At 44.2% G+C, this 18,075-nt stretch overlaps 1 protein-coding gene across 2 annotated transcripts in view; it reads left to right on the plus strand.

Moving 5' to 3' along the window:
* The first annotated feature begins 1,161 nt into the window (after window positions 1-1,161).
* Window positions 1,162-18,075, plus strand: part of SLC14A1 (solute carrier family 14 member 1 (Kidd blood group)) — a 53,304-nt gene continuing 36,390 nt past the window's right edge. Inside the window, exon 1 of one of the 2 annotated variants that reach the window (XM_069218852.1) lies at window positions 1,162-1,318. Coding sequence is in view for 1 of the 2 variants with exons in the window: in XM_069218851.1 (XP_069074952.1) it covers window positions 7,995-8,147 (153 nt within the window). In the remaining variant the exon portion in view is untranslated. Of the gene's footprint in view, window positions 1,319-7,883; window positions 8,148-18,075 lie in introns of those variants that run through there. The other variant, XM_069218851.1, reaches the window with a different exon arrangement.

Below are 18,075 nucleotides of genomic sequence, written 5' to 3' on the forward strand. Positions count from 1 at the left end.
CATTGAACAATATAATGACACATATGCCCTGACAAAAGTGGATGTACATGACCTGTTTCCCGCCGAAACGAAGATCGACATTTCCAAAGCCTACCTCACCATACGTAGTACTGTTATCATGGCAACAGAAAGTTTGCCCAATGGTATTGGGGTATGGGCTAATTTGGGATACATGTTATGAATGATGTGCGGATGGTATGTATGGAGACTACGACCCTGGGGAAAGTTTTTTTTCCACAAAGTAATTGTGATAAAATCGTATTAACTTTGACTTCACAGAAAAATGATTTAGAATGGTTTATATAGATAGAATTCTTTTTTCAGTGACAAAAAGACTGGCCTCTCTTCATTTCATGACCAGTGCGAAGTTGTACTAGCCTTTCAGAAAGTTCATAGGAAAAGTTTGGAAGAAATGAATTGACGACATACTGTTTTAAAATACAACCACCGAGGACACGTTTATTGAACAGGGGTGGTATAAGGGAACCCCAGGTTGACCCATTGCATTATCTGATGACATCCAGTGGCGACTCTGCAGTTGGCTTCGCAGATGAGCCACGCGTTTTGTAGGCACTTAAGTGCCCGCGGTTACACCTGCGCCAGTTGTACCCTTAACAAGAATTGCAGCCTGGGACGTTATTCCAGTTTGGTCACTTGGGGCTCATCGAGGACCGCAACTCCCAGAAAGCATTATGCTGTTGGTTTAAACCGCGCGCCAGGACCCTCATCAGAAGTTCAAAGCACTGCTGGATAAAAGCCTCACTGCTGACCTGGTGCAGCCGGGTCACGCGCCGGACGCTGGCTGAGTTGGTCGTAATCCTTGTTTTTGGCTGAGGGTTGTCGGTTCTTTTACTTACCCAGCTGATCTGAGTTTTCCGCTAAATCTGTACGGGTTTTTCCTAGGGGGCGCGCACGCTTTGGATGATGAATGGTTGCGAGAGGATAGCTTGATGTCTAAGTGGAGTGGTTTGGGTCCGGTGGCTGGTCGGTGAGAAGCAAAGGCAGCAGCTCGGCGCTCACAGGGGGCAGCAGCACAGTGCCGGCAACCGAGGCCACTGGAAAAACACGATAACTCTGCGAAACTTGGCAGAAATTCAAGGACAGGAGGTGGACAGAGGCGGCACACGGGCACCCTCTTCTGAGCCCAGCCTCGGCTTCTGAGGGGTGGGGCCGCGGGACTCGCACATGCTTACCGCCTGGCCGGGGCTGGCGCTATAAAAGCTCTTATCGAGCCCCGCGGATTACCGCTAGTGCTCTCCGTGCGTTATTGCGCAAAGTGCAAACAGCCAGTTCACAGGAGCCTTATTGAACCCAAAAGGTAAGACTTTTAAACTCGTCTTTCCACGTCTTTAGTTCTTTTCCAAATATTTTAGCTAAGACAAAATGTTTCACTTTGATTTCTTTCGTCCTAGTCAAATGTACGTTCTTTTATTGCATACTTTAAACATACTATAAAGTGTGCTTCTCTATCGTTAGTCTAGCTTTTCTGTTAACAGATGAAGTCGCCAAGTACACTTTTCTCAGCTAAACGATTGTCCTTTGGAGTGGTTATTTAAGCGTGTTTAGCCGGTGTCCCTTACTCCCCTCTCCGTGTTTCTCTAGTGGGCGTATATAGCAGTCTCTGTCGCGCCTCCGGGAACGCGGGGCAGGTGCCACTTTTCTCTGTTTACAGCTATGCGGGGAACTGGCCGGCTGTGCAGCCTCACAGGGGAGGTGTTTGACCACATAACGCTGGCAGTAATTCAGAAAACGGTGCGCAGTGTCATAAAATGATAAACACCGCTTGTTTAGCAGCAGAATGTGCCTTTTTAACTCAAATGGCGCCCAGCTGCAGGGAAGGCTCCATGTGTCCGCTATTCAGAACCGCGCCACTGACCGAGGCGGAACGCTGTCGTTTTTGCGCGTGGTCTATGCAGAAATGAGTGGCATCACCTTTAATTTACAAATATAGCAATTACAGCAGATGGGCTATAAATCCGATTTTCTGCTGTAGTTGTCACAGCAGCAGGCGCTTTAGCCCTGGAACTATGTGGTTAATGGAAGTACGCCCATTCTTTAAGTATTCGGCGCAGTCTGGACAGGAGCTCTGGACCAGCGTTATTGCAGCATCCTGTGTACAAGTAAAACCTCGGTGTGTCTCCGTGAATAATATGCGCTCACTGGGAACTGACCCTTGAGCAATGCGGTACACAACATTAAATCGCCAGGCAAAGTCTTGCGAAAGCCCAACTGCAAGCGATCAATTTACCAGTGGCGAGACTTAATTTCCACAAATCTCTCGAGTCCTTTTAAATGACAGAGCATCTTTAGTGACGTTGGCGACAAGGACGTCTTCCCCACTCTGCATAGTTACTAATTGTTGCATTGTTAATCCTATATCCGGCACTGTGTTTTCATTAGACAAGTCGGTGCATTATGGGAGTTGCAGTTTAGGGGGGTTAAATGGAGTTAGTACAACAAACGTGCATGGCTAGACTTTATGAAATGACGTTCCAGGGTTTGAACACGAGAACTTTATTTTTCTTTTGACGCCATTTACTTCTCCAGTCTTGTCACCTTAAAGCGAGGCGCGTAGTTGGCCTCGGGCATGCCGTTTCTGGGTGACCCATGTAGGGAAGACGCCGGATTTTCAATCCGAAGTTTATGTTGAGCCACTGTTTGTCAGGGGTCATAGTCCAACCTGAAACAATCGAGGACTACAACTCCCAGAAAACTTTGGTCCACGAGGATTGGAAATGCTTGGCAACTCCAGGCCCAGTGTGTTCAGTAACATAGCAGTCCGGTTCCTGACTGGCTTGCACGGCACCAGAGGGTACGGGCCACGGCCGACCCTAAAACCTACATAACCTCATCGCGCTCTTATCCCCACCCGCTCACTATGTATAACTAACGGACTTTACCTTTTTGCACTTAAAGGGTACAGTCTGCAGCGAAGGCGTCATATTGTTGTGGAATGACTGGATTAATCTAACGATGTGAAACACACCAGCTAAGTTCAGTGTAACTTTCTACATTGCTGAGTATCTTGTGTTTAAATATCTGTTTTGGTAACTTATAAATACGCAATAAGATATATAAAAATATATGCCGAAAATAATAGAATGTAGCGTAAAAATAGATAACTTGAGAAAATATTGTCTCAGGGAAGTAATACGAGGCAAATCTGTAAATCATAAAATGTCGACTACTAGTACAGGTATAAGGGCAAGAAGATATGACCTGGAGCTAGACCACTTTAAAACAGTTAATTATTGTTTGTAATCATCTAACGGGTTCTAGAACAAAACGTGAACTGGGGGTTTCAGTTTCAAAATCTTTCCTGTAAAAATAATTAAAAAAAAAAAAATATATATATATATATATAATCTCTTTTCCAGACTACCTCCCTGTAGTGTGCTTTGATGTGTGCCCCTTCTCTTTGCTATATGTGCACCCCTGAGAGCACACATGACCTTTGCATGTTCAGTGGTGGTCGATGGGTCACTCGTGGTGCCCAATGTGTCATTACAATAGATTCGGGCCCAGTCGCTGCCAACATTGTTCACTGTGGCTATGTGGATACCTGCTGACGGCCCTGGCCATTCCTTCTCTCGAACCAATCTGCAGGTCTTGACTTGGTCTGGAAACTTTGACCAAGGCACAATATGAACATTGCTTTGAAAATGTTTTGGTGAATAATCAAGTCCCCATGTTTGGCGCTCTTACTTGCATATGCAGTTTCATCACATCTAGTTTAGGAGCAGCTACCGTGCACAAGCGCAGGCTGCACTAAACAGTGACTCGAGGGTTTTCTATTCAACCTTCGAGGTATCGTGTGGCTTACGGAGGCAAAATGTGACTCATTCAAGAATGAGTCTGTGCCATACCTTGGCCGGTTACCTAGGCTTATTACATAATGCAACTCGGCTATAGCATTTAGGACAATTGGCTAGATCACATACCGTGCAAATCTATTGTAGAACAAACTCCATTCTGGTATGTACAAGTCTAAAATGTGATGGCATAACTAGGCCTCGGTGAACGAGTTGTAATTATTTCTAAGGGATCACCACTCTTTTTTATTTATTTTTTTATTTTTATTTTTAATTTTTTATATATAATCAACAAGAAAGGTGCTTGCAGTTTCCAGCTACACAAGTAGGGTATTGTTTTTAAAAGGAGAATTGTTGGAATTCTTGGTGGTAGAAATTCTGTGGGTCCCCTCAGCTTTGTAATGTTCCCTCAGAAATATGAGGCAAATGCATGATTTTATCCGAAGTTTGCAGGACATTCTAGGTAAGAAAACATAATAGGATCCATGCAGGTCACACCACCCTAAATTCCACTGGGTGCATAGTTCTTAGAAATGTCTGGGTTTGGCAGGTTTCACTTGGCAGCATCTGAGCCTGGCCCCAAATACCACCACTATCCCTATTACCACAATAGGTCTCTCTTTTTTTTTTTTTTTTTTTTTTAATGGTGAAAATGTGACATTGCATTTTGGGGCCTATCATGTCCAGGGCAATGATCCAGCAACACAAATGGTGTACAATTGTTATTGGGGGAAGTGGGTAAAAACTGAATAGTAGAATATTTGTTATGATTTACTGAATTTCTATTTATTTTCAAATGTAAGCTAGTGTACAAGAAAACACATTTTGCAGGTGCCTTCAGAATCATATGGTAGTATTGGTAACACATGTTTTTTTCGAAAATCAACAAACACTGTACATCCTGAAACCAGAAGTGATGCTCCTATTAAATTTGTAAATTGGCTATCAGGGCAAACACAATGTAGATGACAACCTCGTCACCTATTTCTGCATTTCATATTAATAATAATAATAATAATTATTATTTTGCTAAAAAAAATTATTTCAACAATTGGTCTATTTGAGAGAACCATGAGTGATCTCCATAACTGACGCATTGCTTTTTCCTGAAAGCTGAACAGATGATTGTCTTAGCAGAGCAAACCTTTTGTGGATACTGTTTTAGAAACAAAATCATGCTTTCCTGAACAGCATTATGCCCCTTTTTTTTTTTTTTTTTAAATAATTTTGGCTATTTTCCTGGTTTCCTCCAGGCAAATACACAAGTCCTAGTTAAGTTTAGGTTCCAACATTTAGGAAATAAATGACAAACCAGGTCTGGATACCTTTGTGGGGAAAATGTCATGAAGGTCTAAATATCCCAAACATCAAAAAAGCTCAGCACTATGGATGGGAGAGGGACTAGCAACTAAAGGATTAAGCATTGTCTAAAACAAATTTTCTTCATTTTATGTTTATTTTTTGTACAATTAATACAAAAACTCTAAATACACTTGGTTACCCAGTCCACGACTGCCTACAAAATTACCTAATATTAACAGATTAGGTCCTCAGCTTTCAGTAGTGACTCAGTGGGGGGGAATCTCCAGATTCCAATAAAGATACAGTGGGGTTCCCTGGGTGCCAGTAATGATAAAATGGTGGTCTACAGAAGTCAAAAGGTTGGGAACCACTGCTCTAAACGGCACAAATGGCTAATCTTATGGGTCGAGCATGGACTGTCAGCAGGGCCGGGTTTAGGACTGGTGGCGCCCTGTGCGACAGTTAATTTTGGTGCCCCCGACCCATGACCGCCTCTTCGGTTTCACTCACTACCACCCGGCAAATGTGCCCCTCATCTCTCCATTGCTCCCCTTTCAAGTACATTAACGTGTTTTAAAGCACTTGTAAAGGCTGGCTTTACCAATCCCCCTCAGCTATCCACATAAAATATAGGGGCATATTTAAGAGCCCCTAGCACCATTCTAACACCACATTAGCATCCATTTTTTTTTAATGTTCATGTGGTGTTAGAAGGCCAAAAACAACGTGCCATATTTACAAAGTGGCGCAATGCATGCATTGTGCCACTTCGTAACCCTTTGCGCTACATTATTACTGCACCAGGCATAATGTATGTAAAGGTGGCATTCCCCCGTTAAGGGGGGCCAAAAAAAAATGGTGCAAAGAGATCTGACTGATTTCTTTGTGTCACTTTTTTACGGCACTTTTAACATCTGATCAGAGTAGGCGTTAAAAGGAGGGCTCCGTTGGTTATAATGGGCCTCTGGGTGCTTTGCAGGATTAACATAATATATATATATATATATATATATATATATATTAATATATATATTTATTGTTAGTTTTTTTTTTTTACGCTAATACTGCAAAGCGCCTGACTAGCATAAAAAATTCTGCTGTTAGTCCCCTAACTACCGCCATGGTGTGCCGTATCTTAAATACAGCGCACACATGATGGCATTAGGGGGGCACTAAGGGGTGCAAGAAAAATGGCGCAGCACTGTGTGCAGTGCCACTTTTTTCAAATATGCCCCATAGGGGCATATTTAGGAGCCCCTAGTGCCATTCTAACGCCAAATTGGTGTCTTTTTTTATTTTATTTATTTTTTTAATGCTAATGTGGCATTAGAAGGCCAAAAGCGCAGTGCCATATTTACAAAGTGGCGCAGTGCATGCATTGCGCCACTTTGTAACCCTTTGCACAACATTATGCCTGCACCAGGCATAATGTATGCAAAGGGGGCATCCCCCCCCCTTTGCGTCATTTTTTTCCAGCACTTTTAACGCCTGCTCAGAGCAGGCATTTAAAGGAGGCTTCCATTGGTTACAATGGGCCTCTGGGTGCTTTGCAGAATTAGCGTCAATATTGACGCTAATCTTGCAAAGCGCCGTGCTAGCGTGTAAAATTCTGATGCTAGTCCCCTAACTACTGCCATGGTGCCCTGTATTTTAAATATGACATACTGATAGTGGTGTTGGAGGGGGTGCAAGAAAACTGGCGCTGCACTATGTGCAGCCCTACTTTTCTTAAATATGCCCCATAGTTCTGTGTTTTGTGTGTTTTTTTTTTTTGTTGTTTTTTTTGCAGCAGTCATATTAACCCTCTATGCTACTTTATGTTGAGTCAAAGCTGAGTTAGGCAAAACTCCCATCTCTCTCCCTAGCAGAAACATTAATCACAAGAGATATCTTGACATATTGTTTTCTGAACGCTGGAGGCACAAGGAACTTTCAGCAGGTGCTTTTAAGTCGCAAGTTTCAGAAGTTATTGCTAAGCACAGCGCCCCTCTGAGGTCTGTGCCCGGTGCGGCCGCACCGCTCTTACCGCCCAAAAGCCGAGAGTCATGAACTGGGTCGAAGGTATTGCTACACTCTTTTCCCCTTTTCAGTGATTTAAGAGGGAGTGGAGGAGGGTGTACCCTGTGCGTGACGAGCGAGTCACTCATATGCGGTGCCACTTGAATTATGCGGTGGTGCCAAGCACATTGGACCGCAAAGTAGCCTTTCTCTGCCACATACATACTTAAGCCAACTTGTGCAGTGTAATGTGGAACCATTTCTGATGACATTAGTTAAGTATGTTATTTTTACACGTTAGCACTGTTTGTGCATTTTTTTTTTACCTCATTAGTACCATTTTAACACCGAATTACAACAATGAGCGACTGAACGGTGAGCAGTCTGCCTTTACGAAATGCCCTTCACTGCGTGGAAACACGCGTTGGTGTCTTTTTAGCAACGTCTGAGATAGTTTCCATTAAAAAAAATAGTTTTTATTTTTAATTACTATGCAGCAAATTCCTAATTATTCGATGAACGCTGTAACCGCAGCTCACACAATGCCAGAGGCTGTGTCCCTGCCTATAAAAATTAAAAACTCTGTCTGGAAATGTGGGGGATGGAAAAAAAATGAAGTTTGTTTGGGGGGCGGGGCGGCGGGTTGTCAGTTTTGACACCAGGGGGAAACACTTTGCGTGCATCCCGTGAACCTAAGCAAATAATAAAAACGGGAATCTGTAATGTGCCAGCTCATAACTAATTCATTGCCCAAACAGTAAACTTCTGCGCCTAGAGCTGCCTCAGTCGAATGAGGAACAGCCTGTGTTTGAAGGGCGCAGTGAGCGTGCGCGTACAAAGTATACCTTTTTCTACTGATACACGATCGAGGTTGGAACGAGGATGAACCGATGCGCCCTCCGCGATGCACTCATGGCAACCACATCCCCTGGCGGATGTGAGCGCTCCGAATCCGAGATTAAGGACCCTGGCTCGTCCCGGTCTTCTGCAGACGTGCTTCCAAGCACCCCCCTTTTGGAAAAACTGGAATACCAGGTATGCAGACACCTGCAGGCCACGAGCCACGGTGGTGGAACGGGTGGTGCGCGGCTGTCGAGCTGTGCTCGTCAGATGCAACGCGGGCTCTACGGCCCCTTTATGTGCTGCAGCTCGCTTTCTCTCAGGTGTGCTCACTGTGGCTCACCAAATGCTTTCGGCCAGGGGTTCTGGTGTGTGTGTCTTTGTAAACGAGCCTTGCATGAACTGTGTCCTTTCGAAAACCAAACTTTCTAGTTGAAAACTTCGCAGCAGTCTCTTGCAGGTGTGTCTGCTTCTTTCATGTCGTACCCCTGTAGTGAACTGGCGTATTCCACGCTTGCCGGCTATGATCATAAGGTCATCCGTTGCGCCGGTACTTGATTATTTAATGGTGGAAGTTGTAATCCTTGAACTGCCCCCCCTCCAACTCCCTTACTTGAATCGATTAGACTGCATATCGTAAATAGTGGCTTGCCAGTACAGTAGCCAGTGTGTCATGGGCCCTAGTGCACCGAATGAAATGTGTTGTCTGCTGTTTGACTTATAAAATACAGTAATGTTCGGGTGGCCCGACCGGCCTCTGGGTCCTGGTGCCACTGCACCTGCTGCATCAATGGAAGCTACGTCCCTGTTTGTGGAAGGAAAGACTAGAATGTGATCTCTGAAGACCAGGATGCCTCTGGTAACCTTATTTGAGTGCTGAGGTGAAAGCCGTAGGTCTCCTCCATTTAAAGACCCACATATATCCCCCAGGCAGTCTGTGCCTCTTTGCCAAAGACCTTAATTGATGCATGTGGCCTTGAAGCTGACTACAGTGTATCTGGGCTAAGGTTACATCTGCATTTACTAGTACTGTTTGACCATGATCTGGTTTCACTCGGATTAAAGTGTACACAGTGGCTGAGCTGTGTCGGCCACAGGTGTGTGTTTAGTGCAAGGCGTTTCATATGTCTGCCTTCAATGCCTCCCTCTTGAAATAAACCATATTCTATTTACTTTCCCACTCTAGAAAGTGATTATTTGGAGGCTAATTAAACTGAGATGTTGGGCATTGTTTTTTATACTTTGCATGCAGCACCACCCGTTGGATGTCCTGCCCCGTTGCAAACTGTTTCCTCCAGATCTGTGAATGCTACTTTGAATGCAAGATACGGTTTTGCTGTCCCAGTACTCATGAAATTATTGGTTACAGACCTTTGCTTGGTTTTCTTCTACCACGCGGTGAACACTATGAATTTGGTTTATTGCAAGCCAATGGAGGTTGCCCAAGAATAAGACACCACCTTGGCATGAGCTACTGAATGGCTAACACCATATTGTTGGCTTTCTTAGGTCTGGCTTGGCAGTGCGGCACTCTGCAAGATCTGTTGTTGCCCCGTCCAAAACCCTTGTGCCAACAGACGTTTGAACCCTGGATATGTCTCTACTCTCATGTTAGACTTTATACGGAGGCCATGAACTTATTCATTTTCTGTGGTCCAGTCCTTACCACAAAAAGTCTGTTCACTCACTAAGTTTGGTTCAGTGTGCAGATTGCAAACTTTTCATGGATTATAGCCCAGCCAAACTACTGAGCAGTTTGACTGCATAGTATGAATATAATTAAATTACTGACTTAGTGGTTACTGCAGCCAATTTGGCAGCAATGGCTTTGGTCTCTGATCATTGTAAAGTAGTAGATGGAATGTGGGAGACCTGGATATATCGGGAGCATTCTTGAGTAACAATCTAGATTTGCATCTGGGGGAATGAAGGAGCAATATGGCTCCCCGAATATATCGACGGCAAACTTTGATTCATTGCTTTCATGATATTATATTCTTAAGTTCTTCTTTTAAATCTCCAACTTTAACCCTATTGTCCATAAAGCCTCCATTCCTTTGTTTGCTGGTCACCCTACTTCTCCCTGCAAGCTGTTCACTTGGCTTGACCTTGCTCAATGCTTTGTTTGCATCTTAACTCAGTTTACCACCATCATCTAGCCAAGCTCAACTCAGAATAGAGCTTGGCCTTGTCAAACAGATTTACATTGTAATGTAGTAGTATTTGTCTGCTTCCACTTGTCAGTCCCTTGTCCTCATGTCATTGAAAAAACTAAATTGGGTTGGCTATCCCTGGTGTCCATTTTTTTTTTTTTTTTTTTTTTTTTCTCATTCCAGTTGGGCTAGGAGATGGATTTTGGTGAAAGTAAAATTACAACCTTTCTTAGGATGGCTATGAAGGAGTGTGTTTGCTTCTTTGTCGAATTAATCCACTCTCCATTATAATACATTTCTTGTGATTTATTTCTGTTTAACTCTAATTTATACAATGATCCCAGACTGGGTCATATGTAGATTGCAGCAGAATGTGTAATATGGCAAAAGAAACACTACTGTGTATTAACTGTCATTGCCAAATACATTTAACACAGTGGAAACTGTGGCTCCGAGAAGGGTCTTTCCATTTGATGTAAGAACTTGTGTTGAAGTCATGTGTTTTTTTCTTTTTTTTTTTTTCTTTGAATGGTGAAAATCTAATGACAGTAGGCGAGTGGTATAGTTCATTGGCATTGTTACAAAAGTTGTTAAGGTTAAATTGTTTTAACAACAAGTTTTTCATCGTGAATATGTATCATTTCATTGACTTTGTATTTGTTTGAATTGTAGTTGACATCAGATTTGACCTGAGCATTGTTAACAACTCTTTGAATTTGCACATTTTGGGCGTTGGTCCCACACACAGGATTTTTTTCCCCTCCTGTCGCGTCATGCTAATGGCTATACAATGTATCATTCCACTTCCTGTGAAGTGACAGAGTCTAAGCATGAGGTACTAATTTACATCTCAGAAGCACTTACTCATCGCACAAAGTCCTTATCACATATATTGTGTACCATGAGACTTGCTCAAACACTGTATTGAGTAATCCTGTGTGAGGTAGACATGTTAATACGCACATGTACATAAGGGTAGACTATTCACAGCCCCGAAAATAGCAATGACCAAACCAACAGATCGGGCTTTAAAGTGCAGTTTTCAAGAATTAGCACAGTAAAGCCAGACCTATCAGTTTTGCAAATGCTTGTTGGGTATTGTAGTAATCCATGGAAAGTTCTGCAAGTGCTCCTAGTTCATCTGTCTTGGGTGCATAGTTAACTGTCCACATTAAGTTAATTAATATGCCTCTTACCAAATTTAACTGCTTAGTACATCACATAAATATTTTGGGACTGAACTGCAAATCTCTTTGCTAACCTAAATGGACTCTCGAAGAGCATCCAAATGCAATCTCTATATTGAAATCCACATTTTTATTCTAATTTTCAGACATTGGCTAAAGGAATGGGCATTAGAATGTGATAGGCCCTCAAAACATAATTTACCCCTTTTTACCGTATGGTTCATGAATAACTACAAATATTCGGGCAGTTTCCCACTCTAGGTGCTGTTCTGGCTGCAGAACTACACTCGGAATGCTAGCATTCTTGCTACAAGTGGTCTGGCAAAAAAAGCTTGGGGCTAGTGCGCCTGATATTCTGCTATCGTGCTGTATGCAGTTCACCCTTCCGTATCCTCAGTATCCCATTACACGTTTTCCAAGTGGAATGGGGAATAACACGTGGAACTCTACACTGACGCCCATTATTTGGGGACCTCAATGTGACGCTCCTATTCTGCTGCCCTTCCTGATCACACCTTCAGCGAATGCTTGAGCCTTTCAGGTGAAGCTGTTCTCAAGAACAGGTTTGAGCCAGCAAATTCCCGAATAAATGCTTGATCGATACAAATCAGATACCTTCGAATCGACTGCTTCACTATTTGACTCGGATAAGGAATCTTAGCTATTCGGAAGAGCCACTTCACGTTCCAATCACATTTACCAATGTCCCGTGAATACTCATAAGACATAAAAATGTGGTAACGCGTGATAACATTGTTTTCCATAACCACTTTTGCGAAAACTACTTTTCAAAAACGTCTTTTACAATACCCATTCCTCAAAACATCTTAGACTAAACTTTACATTGGGTTCTTTGGCCCAAAAATAAAATAGTTAAACTATGTATTGCTGATTTGGAAGGCGCTTGCGTCCGTCTCATCTGTTTGTATCGTATGTGATAGTTTTCGTTCCCAATCTTGCGTTTGTTTCTCTCATAGCACGTACTTCTTGCCGTCCTTTAATCGGATGCTTGCGTCCTTCCCAGGCCCACACCAGGGAATTACATTTTTATTTTGTTTCCTGCATGTGTTTTCTTGCTTTCTCTTCAATGTGCAGCTTTCGCCTCAAATCTCCGCCCCCCCACCTGGGCGCCAGCTCCTCAATTGCTCACGTCTGTCTGTCTTCTCTGCAGTTTGCTGTCAGACTGTGTGTGCTCTTATTTGTGTTTTTGTGCTTTATGTGCCTCTGAATGGCATACTCCCATGTCTCAAAAGAATGTGTAAAAAAAAAAAAAAAGACTTGTGCATGTATAGCGCTCAGTTGGATTTTTTGTTTTTGCCAATACTGTTCCACATTGACATACAACCATATTTTTCTCTTTGGAATGCAAAAAACATTGACGGAAAGAAAATCAGGTAATCCAGCTGAAAGGTAACAGCCCTACTGACTTTGTTGGTGCTTCTTATGGTACAGGAGATACCGTCAACCAGCTTCCTCCCCATCTTTGGTCTGTTAACCATTTCAATTCTATCCATCACTGCATCTTTTCCTTTACCTTGATTTTGGTCGTTCCTCAACACCCCCCATTTACCCCCCCCCCCCCCCACACTTCCATTCTTCCTCACTTTTTTTTTTTTTTTTTTCCAATGTTCTTTTTTTTTTTTTTTTGTGGGTTTCTACTGATCCATGTTCTTCTCCGGTGAACCTTCTGGTCCTGTGGCAGTAAACTGAAGACCACCATAGCCATCTGGCACGGTATTGCAGAGGCCTCTCCAATTAACAGTTGACCAACCTCCCAAACCAGACCCACCCGATCACACCTTATCCCACCTTAGGCAGATGCACAATTTCACTCCCCTTTTGGGTTAGGGGTCGTAAACCCCTGCTTGTATTTTTTTTTTAAACATAAAATTCACAGTTAAACACACATCATTTCCAATGATTATACACAGTAACCCTTCATATTTACAGCATTATTTACATGTTTTGATGACTAGCCTTAACAGAGATGCTAATACATCATATTTCCTAACAATATCTAGACTTGTTCCTGCATATCCACAAACTGAGCCTTCGATTTAAGATCATGACTGGTCCCAGTAGTATCTCCTGCTCCAGAATCTCCCTTTCCCTTCAAATGCACCCGGGGTGTCTCACTCCTGATAGAGGACCCCACCCACCGCGTCCCCTCCCATGGTATGCCTGTGCAGGGGGCCCCCCTGTTTGCCAGGATACATACATCAGGGACTCCCTACAACCATCATTTCCACCCCCACCACCAAAAGGGCTAGTGCTAGCTTTGTGCCCATTGCACCTCCTACGCGGATGGTTGGCCATAAGGACCAGATGCCAGCTATTACTCCCTACCCCCTGTGCCCCTACAACTTCTGTTCAACTCACAAGCACTCCTTGGAGGGCTCCGTGACCCCCCTGTGTATGTTTTTATCTAAGGGTAAAAGGTATGCTTTACATGGACCTGAAGTGTTCACCAATCATGACCTCACCCACCAAGGCTACATACAATCACAATAAATACAACATGGCAATCATGCTGAAACAAAAAAATACTTACCATAACATTTAAACAGGGTCTATGATGCTCTCCCCTAGGACACAATATCAGATGGAACTCGTGGACAACCCTACACCTACCTTGCTCAAACACTAGCAAAGAAAAGAAAGAGGGTTGCTTGCTACTGGGATGGTTGGTGGGGACAAATAAAAAAATCCTCATCTGGTGAATTGGGAGAGAGTGTGTGGCGTCTTCATTAGTCTGTGAGTGGGGAACAGAGACCCGCTTGAGGCCTTCCATCCCCCTGTATAGGTGAGGCTTGGTGAGTTCAGGGCAATCGGCCCAGGAGCACTCTAAGTGCTTCTGGCGCTGCAACCCTCCCCCCTCCCCCCCCACGCACAGGACCCGATCACTGGCTGCCTCACTGCAAGGTGGTGGCGCATCACGCCACTAACCCCCAGCTGCAGGCCTAGTGAAAACCATCTTGTGTGCTGCTCCCCTGAGCTGTGGGAGCCTTTGCCATATGGCCCGGTAATGCTTAGCCCCCCCCCCCCCCCCCCCCACCCACCCAATTACTATATGACCTCTCAAACCATACTCACCCCACCCCTTCTTAGGTAGACACAACATTTCTCTCCTCTTTTGTGTTTGGGGTTGTGAACCCCCAGCTGTAGTTTATTAAACAGAAAATTCACAGTTAAAATGCACACAATTTCCCATAGTTATATTCCGTAACCCTTCATATTTACAGCATAATTTACATCTGTTGATGACTAGCTTAACAGAGAGGATAATTAATCAAGGGCCACATGTATAAAGCATTTTTCTAGTCACAAATGGACCGATTCGCAGAATTGGCCTATTTGTGAGCAGAAAAATGCTTTTTTGATTGTACAAAGCCCAATTTGTGACTCTGTAACTTGTTACCAAAATGCAATTTGGGTTTTGCGGTTCAGTATTAGGAAGGGGCATGTATGGATATTTCGCAAACAAAATGCAGTCACAAATTACCACCAATTCTAAATTGGTGCTAAGTTAGGGACCCCTTACTATTTGTGAATGTGGACACCAACATTATTTCAGAGCAGGGATTTTTTTTTTTTAATTGCCCTATTTAAAAAGCAGTCACAGACATGATGGTCCCAGCAGGCCACCATCCCTGTGAGTGCCAGCCATTCCCAATGGGTCATGAATTGGACCTGTCTCCTGAATATTTATGAGGAATGTCCCTTGCGACCCATTTGGGAATTGCTAACTGTCTGAGACATTGCTGTACATCAGGTTTTGCAAAATGCAAAGCCTGTCACTTATACGTTCTCCCAAACGTCCTAACCATAGGTAGACTTGTTCCTGCATATATACAAACTGGGCCTTCAAGTGAGATCATGACTGGTCCCAGAGTTGTATCCTGGCCTAGAACCTCACTTTCCCTTCAAGTGCACCACCTCTCAACTGTAGCCTTGGGATGATGTTAGACCATGGAAGCACAGCCTGCTGAAACTTCTTTGCGAGCCAACCAATCAGATGTTCAAACCGATCCTTTTGGCCAATGTGCACCAAATTGTTGCCACCAAGATGCACTAAAACCGGACCAGTAGGGGGCCCTCATTCCCCAGGGCTGATGAGCTATGAATGCCTTGAGGTTACTCAAGGGGCAACATGCATTGCATTACCTGGGGCTGTGTGCAATAGGATGTGATCACTCCTACCAATATGGTCTGCCTTGGAGTGGGATGGAACATCTGCCGGCTGCAAACCCCCTTCAAAATCTTTTTTTTTTTTTTTGTGCCACTTGCCAATTACCACAAGGGCCCCAAAGAAAGCAAGGGTAAAAACCACCCTAAAGAAGTGAACCTCTCCGGAGACCAGGAGATTGACCCCCTGGGAACCCAGAATTGCAGCCCAATGTCGATGGGACACCTAAAGCTGGTCCTGGCCACATCTAGGCACTGCCAACCCCTCAAGGCCCTCTGCACCAAGAAAGATGTTGTCCCATCTGCTTGCCCAAGCATTTTTGTAAAAAAGGATATCTCCGCAGTGTGGTTCCTAAGGCAGGTCACTCACTGCCCTTAGCGGCCCTTTGCCTGAAGTGAAGGCAAACCAATCCACCGCCCCTACCTGTCCCAAGAACTTGCAATACATATTGCCTCTTCATAGGCAGGCCTGGTTCTGGGTACTAAGCCAGCTGCTATGTGGTCAGGTAAGCTTGGGCATCCAGTTGCTGCAGATGGTCTGAAAGAGGCGTAGGGGACTCCACTGCTCCTGTGTGATGGAACCTTAAAGCCTGCATCTTGAAACAAGATAATGCATCAGCAGCACTGCTTAACATGCCAGGGACATAAACTGGCTAGAAACCACACATTCAGCCTCAAACACTAATACAATCTCCTTCAACAACCTCTGAATCATTTTGCTGCCTGTTGCGTGATGCATTCTACTACTGTAATATTGTGAGACCAGAACATAACTCACCGGTTGTGGAACTGCTCTGGCCAAAGGGACAATGCCACCAGCACTGGAAATAGCTCAAGGAAGCCAATGTTGACAACCAATCCAGACTGTACCTACTCACTGGGCCACCGTTGCTTCCACCATGCTGGGCCTAGGATAACTCTAAAACCTTAGGTTTATTCACTGATGCAGTGGGCGACAATCTCCTTATTTGCCCTAGACTGGCTGGGTCACATCACCATCCCATTAAAATCCTGCAGGGATGGCTCCCAGGTCTCCTATTCTGTCTAACCTCAATAGACAACCTGGTATGATTGTGCTTTTCTTTTAGGCCAGACATGGCTCAGGCAATTGACTGGGGAAAAAGTGTGGCCCATGCGGATGATCCATAAAGCAAAATTCAGCTGCCCAACCAAGACTTGTAACGGATGCAGCAATGTGACCTTCCTAACTGCCAGACATGCTTGAAAGGCTTGGGGGAAAATGAGTAAACCTTCTCCAAAGGGAGCCTTGAGAACTCTGCAACAGAATCCAACTCTCTGACCAGAAAGTCAATGGTAGTTGCAGGCCTCAGTGTCTTGCCCTGAGCCTGTGGGACCCCCAAATTCCCCCATCAATGCACAAAAGGATTGCACAGCCTCAGAGCAATCCTCTGTTCAGGTGGCCCTAAAAAGAGGAAATTGTTGAGGTAGTGCAACAAGCACTGAAGACCCAACATCTGCCTGAAAACCATCAAGGAACGTGCTGAAGTTCTCAAAATAGGAGCATAGGACTGAGCAGCACAAAGGCATGCATACATCAAAATAAACTTTGCCCTGAAATTGGAAATCCAGAGATGGAAATCCTGTGGGTGCACAGAAAGCAAGTGGAAAGCAGACTTTGTCAGATATTGCTAATAGTCCCAGATCCTAGTTCCTGCAACATCTGAATCACTTGGTCAAGGTAAGTGTATTTGACTAAGCATAAAGCACAGTCAACAGTGTCATTCACTGACTGATACCTGGGAGCTGATAGGTTGTGTATCAGTCTAAATTCTCCTGACTCCTTTTTTAGGGACAACCCTCAGGGGAGAGCAGATGAAACCCTTAAGAGAGAATACATCAAAGGGACCTGCTATGCTCCCCAGACTCATCTCCTTCAGGATGTTCACCCTGGCCACTCCAAGGTATAAATATGGGGTGATAATTCCTATTTCTTGGAACCTTTTTTTCTTTGGACTTCCTAAAGCACTTGGATTTTGGATGAGATGCCAAGCCATAGAATGAGCAACAATGCTTGAATTTACAGGTCCACGTCGGCCTGGTACAGGATTGCTTGTTAAAGTCCCAACAGGAACCTTTTTCTTGTTCTTCCCACCCCCTGGTCTGCTAGCAGACCCCGAGCCTGTGCTAAAGGGCTGACTGGCGGTAGTGTCTGTACATTGTGGTTTAATGTAGGGCAGCCATGTGGTGACCTCTATTGATCCCTAGCTAATGTGGGCCTAGTGGCCTTAATCCTCCTGAATTCCTTGTCCTATTCCATTGAGGCCAAAGTACCATACTCGTCATAAATGCATGCAATTCTACTCTGATAGCATGTGAGCTGGGCAGCCAAATTAGTAAAGCGCTCAGCCAGAATAGCCAGGTAAATTGAAAAACCTTGTACCGAGTTCACCAGGATTTCTTCTGCTCTCTTTTTTGCACAAGAAATGGCCACAGTCCCTAGAGTGACGTATCCACAAGGAACTCAAAAGGTTCTACGTAAGCCCCCTTCCAAATGTTTTTCTTTTACCTCCATTGAGACATGCCTGCCCGGCTGTTCATGCTCAGACCATACATCACCCAAACCAATGGCCAGTATTG

The sequence above is a fragment of the Pleurodeles waltl genome, chromosome 1_1 (genome assembly GCF_031143425.1).
Source record: "Pleurodeles waltl isolate 20211129_DDA chromosome 1_1, aPleWal1.hap1.20221129, whole genome shotgun sequence".
Taxonomy (NCBI): domain Eukaryota; kingdom Metazoa; phylum Chordata; class Amphibia; order Caudata; family Salamandridae; genus Pleurodeles; species Pleurodeles waltl.